Here is an 8,245-nt window from a genome sequence, read left to right as displayed (position 1 = left end):
GAATGTTAAAAAGCCAAGAAAAGAGAGTTTAAGTTTCTTCAAAACTCTTCTCTCTTTTCAGTCCCAGGCTGGTTTGCTGTGCTGCTGCATGGGGTTGAAACGCTCTCCCCTCTCCACCCCAGGGACAGATGCATTTCAGTGAATTGACTCCAGTCTATATAGCCTGTTTCTAGGGTACCTTGACAGTACCAAAAAAAGCAGTGCTTCTCAGTGATGGATTGTTCCAGCTCTAGGATGCTTAAATAGGTTTAAATTACAACAAAATTATTTATGTTCTTTTCCTTCTTGCTTTCCTTAATGTAATAGCCTGGATGTGTATGGTAAATCAGATAACTGCTTAGACTACCTGCCCAGAGCAAATGGGGACTGTTTTGAGTTTCCACTTGATTTCATCGCAAATTCCTCAGGCTTTTTTTTTGGCAGCTCTGAGAAATGCTTTGGTAGCAGAGCACATGTTTTTTTTCAAGCCTGTGTTTGTTTCTTAAGGTTTTTTAATGATGTACAGAGACAGAGCAGGCAACGTAGATTTGTAAGTACATTGCAGCAAAGGCTCCAAACTGAAATCAGATGTCAGCATTGGCTTTGAAATTGTACAGCTGATACAACGCCTATGTTGTGGACTCCCACCAATTAAGAAACCTATCTGCTAATGGCAGATGTTTACCATGTCCTTGTGTTTCCCTGGGATATATCTCATATTTGAGAAGCAGCAAACGTGGGGGTTTTGCTACCAATATTTGCACCTCAGACCTTTCAGACTTGTGGTGCAGGTGCCTTGCTCAGTTGTGCTTGAGAATCTGCACCAACCCCACTTATCTAAACCTCCTTGTGCCCTCAGGAGCTTTCTTGCTGCAGAAAGGAGAGGATTACAGATGAGCTGAAGGAAGGGAGTGTGGAGATGGCTTTCATGTGGCAGCACATGTGGCTGCCCTGTCTTCACATCTCCGCTTGCTTTGTGGGTGTCCTCGCCTTTGGTTTTGCTCTTGGAGTTGAAGAGCTACCTGCCACCTGCACGTCCCAGCAGCTCCCGGCACACACAAGAGATGCTCAGGCTCCCTCTACAGTTGACAGAAGGAGAAAGGCATTTCTCAAGGGGGGCAAAAATGTGACTGCAACTCTCCATCGGCTTTGGGAAGGAGCCTGAGCTCTTTCTCTAGGTGCACAGTTGCCTGCTGGACCAGAGCAGCATGAGTTGCATGTCCTTCAGTTGGGGAGATTTACTCTCTGTCTGTCCTGATCTCAGCACCATCACCATCCTTCTCGGTTCAGGCCATCTTCTCCTTCTTTTCTTGGCAGATCACTACATGCAAGTCCTGGCCTGCAAACATGACTGTGTCCGAGAACTCGCCACGCGTTCAGGCCGCATCTCACCCATCGAAAATTTCCTTCCTCTCCATTACGACTACTTGCAGTTTGCCTATTACAGAGGTAAAGGCTGTCTTTCTGTTCCTCATAGAGCTTGCTGAGTTTTGTTGCATTTTGTACAAGTCTGAATTGCCTCATATGGAAATCAGGCTATTTCCCCGTGGTGTCTGTGCCACAGTAATGCAGTGGCATGGCCTGAAAGTGAGGAAGCAAAGGACATTGGAAATTGTCTCTTTGAAAGTCCTTTTCCTTTCAGGTTGACTGAAACACACAGTTAAGTATTTCTGTAAAAGTGTTTTCAATCATCGGTCAGGTTTTAAAAGCCCAACCTTTAGCTTAAACATTATTATTCTTCACACAAATCATGCTTTTTTAGGGTCCTTTCATTTGCCTTTGATATTAGAATTCTGGGAATTTATATATTTCAAATTTTCTGAACTAATTGATGTATTTTCTAAGTTAATATATAACAGATACACAAGTTAGCCCAAGTGTATCCCAAGATGCCAATTTTTGCTAATTACCAAATATTTTAAGATTCACAGTAAAGTAGCAGGAGTTGTCAACACTGCAAAATATCAGGAGCTGGCAGTGCTATAAAATATTGCCAGATGTGTGGTCTGTATGGCATTTTATTTTGTTCTGTTACATAAAAGAAAATTGAGGCAGAATTCTGCTATCTCAGGCTTGTGCTAAGAACTCTTTCCTGAAAAGGCCAGAATGTGGAAGGGTCAAAATCACTACTCAGACCTAAAGCCTCTTCATTCATCAGTGCAATGGGAAGAAAGCTGGCGGAGTCAGCAACATTTCGTGCATGGTGTACAGGCTTTTTTTATTCCTCTGCCCAATTAGAAGTTTAATGTGGTGGGTAAAAACCTGTGGAGCCTTGAGAGATGCTGCACATGAGAGAGGCAATTTGCTGCCAGACAGCATCCGCATCCTGCTCATCCAGCTGGATCCAATTTGGATACCATCCCCAACCTGTGCATGACCACAGGGAAGTTGTGTCTCTGTGCCTCAGTTTCCCCGCTGGTGAAATGGAGCAGTTGAGACAAAGTTGCATTAAATTGAGCCTTCTAAAGTGTTGGGCTTGTCCTTCAGCTGATGGAGAGCTCAGGCTGTGCCCTCCCTCTCTGCAGGCTCCCCTCCTTGGCTATGCCCCGCTGTGCTCTGCGTGAGCCCCCGGCATCGCCAGCCGGTGGGGCTGTGCCCCCCTCTCCCTCCCTGACAACTCTTGTGTTGCCTCCCAGTTGGTGACTATGTAAAAGCCCTGGAGTGTGCCAAGTCCTACCTTCTCTTCCACCCGGACGATGAAGATGTCTTGGAAAATGCAGGTTATTACAAGGGCCTCTTGGAAGGTACGATGGATCCAGACACCATCAAACCCAGAAAGGTGAGAGCAAGTGTCACCTACAAGCCCTCGGTGGGAGGCTTTAAGAAAAGCATCAGCTGGAAATAAAAGGAGCTTGGCAGCTTTTTCACAGTGGGACCACTTTGAAAACAGCCGTGGAGATGCTGGACTAGCTGGCAATGCTAATTGTCAGGGTACAAGTACAGAGTCACTGGTGTGGGGGAGAAGCTGGAGGGCAGGATCCTCTTTAAATGGGGAGTTCAGCTTAGCAAAGCCCAAGCAAGGGCAGGGAGGGTGATGACTGAGTGCCTCAACAATGTAAAACCTCCCCTCATTCAGTGCTCTGGAGGAGGAATGCAATGAAGCACTGAGCAGAGGGCAACCTCCCTTAAGAGAGGGCTGAGAAATATTTTCCCAAGGGGAGGTTGGGATGTCAGTGTTAACTCTCAAGGCACTGAGCTTGGAGTTCAGTGCTCAGCCTGTTTGGCAGGGAGTAGCTTTGCTATCACAGGGTTAGGCTGGGGCCAAACAAGGCCAAACAACCAAAGAGTGTGGGTTCGGTCACCCACCGGGACAGGCTCCTCTCCTGTCCAGGCAGCCTTTATCTGCAGCCCTGGGGCTGTCTTTCTCATGATGCAGAAGAGGAGAAGTTCCTCCCATCCCATCACAGCCCTGTTGAGACTCATTCCTCTTGTGCCATAAGCAGAGGGGGAACAAGAACTGGGTTTTCCATTCCTGTGGGAATTCCTTGATTTCCAGGAAAATCAAGGTGAATTTGGTGAAATGCCAAAAAACAAAAGGGAAATGATAAAAAAGAAAACAAGAACAATCATTGTCTCTCCTCACAAAGTGAATCTAGGAAAAAAGCTGAAGTTGACAAAAACATTTCAGTGTTTCCAGTGTTTGTTTCAGTAAAAAAATTTTTTGCTTTGCAAAGTAATTTTCTAGGAGAAAACCCAGTGTTTTGTTTACATATTTTTCATTCAAAAAAAAACCCCCTTTGATAGACGATTTCCAGCTGGCTGTGCTTCACGGTCCCCATCCCAGCATCCTGAGTGTGTCCCAGGCTGCGATGCTGCAGCCCACCCACTGCTGGGCTATGGGCTCCGTATTGCAGACGGGGAGCAGAGGCAGAGCCCAAGCAGGGTCCCTGCTCCCCCAGCCTGAACCTGCTTCCCGCTCTGCAGCCAGGTTGTCTCCAGTCAGCCCCTTGCCCAGATATTTAGAGGCTTTCCAAGGTGCTTAGCACTCTCTGCCAGCTATGCACCTGTATTTTGGGGATTCGGGCTTCCCACATGAGTTGCTGAACACCTCCCCTTCTGTAATGTAGTGAGTGGCTCAGCCCTGCATCCAGGGTTGCTCTAGGGCATGACTCAAGCATCCCTCACCCCATGGGAATCTGTGGTGGTGTGTGAGAAACAAACCCCTGTTTTGTTTTCCTGTTGAAGCAGACATGGATCAACCATGTCTTGTGAAAGCTACGCATGCAACTACTCCCCTTCTCCTCTTCTTTTCAGGAAGCGAAAACGCTGCTGCGGCGCCACAAGCTGGAGTCTCACCTCTTGCAGGTGGCTGCGGCCGGCCTCGGATACACCTACACGGAGCCGGTAATGTCTGGGTCTGCTACGGCAAGGACCTTTAGGAGTTCACAGCTATAGGACCAGCTTCCCCCACCTCCCTCTCCTGTAAAGTGAGTCCCATGTAGGTGACTCGGGAGCTGGGTCTTGACTCCATTTGTTCCCTATGGGAAAACGGTCATGGCAAAACAAGGGAGGCAGCCGTTCTCGGGGTGAAGGAGAAGCAGGCACAGCCTAGTCCAGCTCCCCTGCCACTGTGTCTCAGCCACTGCCATGGTGATGGGGTGGGACAGAGAAGGCTGGGCAAACTGGCCTCCTTCTGTCCTCATTGTATGATGCCAGTTTTGGTTTGAGGTAAATTTTCCATTTGGTCACCCCAGGCAATTGCCCAAAGTTGTGGGGGATGGATCCACCCCAGAGGGGCTGGCCGATGTCCTTGTGTGTGAGGCAGGGCTTTGGCAAAGCTCCCTGGCTTGGTCGGAGCATTAAATTAAGAAGCACGACCTCTCTCTTTTCCCGCAGAACTACTGGAACAGGTATGGCGCCCGCCAGGACGAGCACAGGTGAGCCGCTGCCGCCCCTCCTGCACCAGCAGCTTCCCCAGTTCTCGTGGCAGGGTGAAGGGGATGTGCCCCTGATGGGGTACCAGCCTGCCACTCGGGAGGGGCTGCCCACCCACCCCAGCACACCGTTATAGATGAATTAGGGTCCTTTGCCCCTTACCATTGCAAACATTCCCACAAGCACCTTATATTAGCTGTGTGCCTTGAAACCAGCTAGAGGGAACTTGGTCGATGGGGCAAGTGGTGCTATTCAGGTTTGTTGGTGTCTGTGCTTCACTGGTGGAAAACGTTGTTCCCATTATCAGAGAAATGTAGGTTTCCACGGGACAGGGTGAGGTCTTCTACTTGCTCAGCTGTGGCATTTGTACAAAATAACAATTTGCCTGTTTTTCTTCACATATTGGCTTCCAAAAGGTGACAGCCATGACAATTCCCAGAACTGGAGACCTGTGGCCAAAGTCATGATGTTCCTCTTCTCTCTTGCTCCTCAGTGTCCCATCAAGTATTAGCAGTGAACCAGAAGATGGGCCTCGGCTGTCGCTGGCAAAGAAACCAATGCCAAAACCAGATCGGGAGTTGAAGGAGGGTAAGTCTGTTGAAGATGTTCCAACAAAATCAGAAGGTTTTTTCCTATTGCTAGGGACTGCAGGGCTGCAAAGGTCCGCAACTGAGCAATGAGGGCCAATCCCAGCTGAGAGGTTTGAAGTTTTGTTCAAGAGACGGAGAAGTCTTTGATGCTGCCACAGCATTTCTAGGTCCCTGGATCCCACCAGCACTGCTCTGCTCTTGGACCTGCTTTTCCCACGGGCTGAGCTGCTCAGTGCAGAGATCTGAGATGCAGAGCTGGGAGGTTGGGTCCTCCTCACCATGGGGGAGGTGGCTCCAAAAAACAGTAGTCTTTCCCCTAGGCGCTTTTAAGACTAAAATGTTCTCTGTTGTTTAGGCAGCAGAAGGGTGGATGCTGGAGACAAGAGGTTTTAGGAACTCCCGTCCTGCTGCTTTGCTAAGTGCACTGGATCACAACCATATTAGCAACCCTTTCTGATTCCAGATGGGCTTGTGATTTCATGTCTTGGCATACATCAGATCGTGTGTTTTTAAGGTCTGTTGGCAGACATTTCAACTGATTTCAGCACATTTTCGGCAACCACAGGAGATATCATAGCATCTTCTACTAAGGACAAGACTTCCACTATAACAACTTTGAAAAACTATGTTGTGGCCAAATACCAAAGCATGTTCCTCGCTGCAAAACAACAGCATCTCAAGCCCAGAGGTGTCTTGTGTCTCCAGCGAGCCAGCTCCACAGCAGCAGGCAATCAAACCTCCCTATAATGCAATGGTTGGTCATGCTTTCTGGGGAATTTCACAACTTTCCACAGCCCAAGTTGTCTCCGGCTGCTGAGTGTCTTCTTCAGAATTTTGTTATCCCTTCTCTAGCCATACGTAAAATAGGTAAATACCACAGGAAGATCCCGAAGAGCTTGCTTAAGCTAAGAGCTGATCGATCTATATTCATTGGCCTGTTTGCCTTCTATAACCAAATAATTTCAGAGTGCCTCTTTCTCTGTTTTTTCTTGTCTCTAAGCTTTTATTCTGGTTTAGTTGCAATATGTTTTCAAGTTTACAAAGAAAACCAAAACTGATCAAAAAGAAAATGGGATTTTTGTCCATCCAGCTGCTCCCTTTCTCTGTTGTCTTTTTTCCTTTCTCTCTTTTCACTTGGAAAAAAAAGAGAAAAGGCCAAAAGAGGAGAAAAAAAGAAAGTCCATTTTAATTTTCCACTCTTCTGTACCTCTCTCTTTCCTCCTTTCCTCTTTTCTGCCCATTCCTTCCCTCCCAAAAGTCCAATGATTCCCTGATTTTTTTGGGCATGTTTTTCACAGAGCATACACGTGGGAAACAAGTCTCTCTGCTGGTACTTAGAGGCGGTGGGGGTGAGGAAGGCAGCAGGGAGCGCACTGCCAGGGTGGGACAAGGGTTCAGTGCCCATGGCACAGGGCAGCCCCCACCAGTTCCCTGGGAGCAACAGAAGAAACTGGGGAAGTGGTGAGTGATGCCGTCCAGGTTCATCCCTCACGTGCCTATGGCTGGGGAAGAGCAACATCCGAGCTGGAAAACTCAGCCCTGAGCTGGAGTGTGCCAGGAGTCTGGATTTGAGAGTCCTGTCTCTGATCCAGCTGCATTTATAATAAATGATATTATTGAGCAACAAGAACAGCAAAGTGAACATGAGGAATGTCCCATCTTTTCCATTTCCAAGAAACCTAACTCTTCAGAAATAAAGTCATGGGCTAGTGGGAGCACCCTGCCCTCAGGGTTAAGTGTCCTTCATAGGCCAAGGAGACCTTCCAGAAACACACAGCATGCCTCAACAGTCAGGAAAAGTAGTAATTATAAAAGCAGCGCAACAGAGGTTTCCTTGTGCCACATGGCGAGAGGAGCTCTGCAACGCCATTTCTTCTGTTTTATTGTGGCTCTGTGACAACAGATAATTTTTCCCACAGTTTAGATGCATTTCACCTTCCTCCTGGAGAAACATCTGGTTTAGGTTTTTGTTGTTGCCATTTCTTTCATTCTGTCTCTTCAAGGAGAAGAGGAGAAGAGGCTTCAGAAGATGCTGAGATGCTGCTTCAGTGGCCTCACCATGTTTTTCTGATCAGGCAAATTTGATGGGGATGGATCCAGACTTCTTGTAAAGAGCTAATCTCTCTCTTCTCCTTGCCTGTTTGCTCAGCATGTGGCAAGGCTCAGTCTGCCCCGTACCAGGTGGGAGCCCAGCAATATGCAAGCCCAGCCACAGTTGTATTCCCATCCCAGGGATGCTACCTGGGACCTCCAAAGCACAGCCAAGCCACTGGCTTCCAGCAGGTGGAGGGAGGCAGCTCGGAGGTGGGGGGCGAGGGATGGCAGGGATGGCCACAGCAGCTCCTTCACCTCTGTGGAGGAGGATTGTCCTCATGGTCCTCCGGCTCACCCATTCCCAGCCTCTCTTGGTGGAGAACAAGTGATGCTTGCTGCAAGCTCAGCACCACATTAGGTTTTCTATGTGTGTAAAAGACAAAAAACTCCACTGATGACAATTGCAGAGAGCGGCTTTGCATGCCAAGCTGGCAAGATCCACGCAGTGCAAATGCAATGGAAACTTATGGCCTCCGTTGTTGTTGGCTGCTGGGCAGGAGAGCTGGTGTCCGTGTCTCTCATCGTGTCCCATCGGGTTTTGGCATTTTCAGGCTGTGGTCCCTGCATTTGCAAGGCAGCTAATGAGAACGTGGAAAATGCTGATGCTCCTGCAGCAAATTGATTTAATCTCCACGTGTTTCCATTGCTTCTGTTTCTTTTGTCTGCTCTCTGCTGTGAAGCTCTTTCACTGGCACCACACCCGGGGG

At 48.3% G+C, this 8,245-nt stretch overlaps 1 protein-coding gene across 1 annotated transcript in view; it reads left to right on the top strand.

The window, feature by feature from the left end:
- Positions 1-8,245, top strand: part of P3H2 (prolyl 3-hydroxylase 2) — a 15,651-nt gene that overhangs the window by 2,764 nt on the left and 4,642 nt on the right. The window contains exons 3-7 of the mRNA XM_009635616.1: positions 1,297-1,428; positions 2,616-2,758; positions 4,234-4,323; positions 4,816-4,856; positions 5,348-5,442. Of these exons, the coding sequence (XP_009633911.1) occupies positions 1,297-1,428; positions 2,616-2,758; positions 4,234-4,323; positions 4,816-4,856; positions 5,348-5,442 (501 nt within the window). The remainder of the gene's footprint in view (positions 1-1,296; positions 1,429-2,615; positions 2,759-4,233; positions 4,324-4,815; positions 4,857-5,347; positions 5,443-8,245) is intronic.

The sequence above is a fragment of the Egretta garzetta genome, unplaced genomic scaffold, assembly GCF_000687185.1.
Source record: "Egretta garzetta isolate BGI_Z169 unplaced genomic scaffold, ASM68718v1 scaffold333, whole genome shotgun sequence".
NCBI classification, from domain to species: domain Eukaryota; kingdom Metazoa; phylum Chordata; class Aves; order Pelecaniformes; family Ardeidae; genus Egretta; species Egretta garzetta.
Note: the sequence above shows the minus strand (reverse complement) of the source record. Positions and strands in the feature narration are given on the sequence as shown.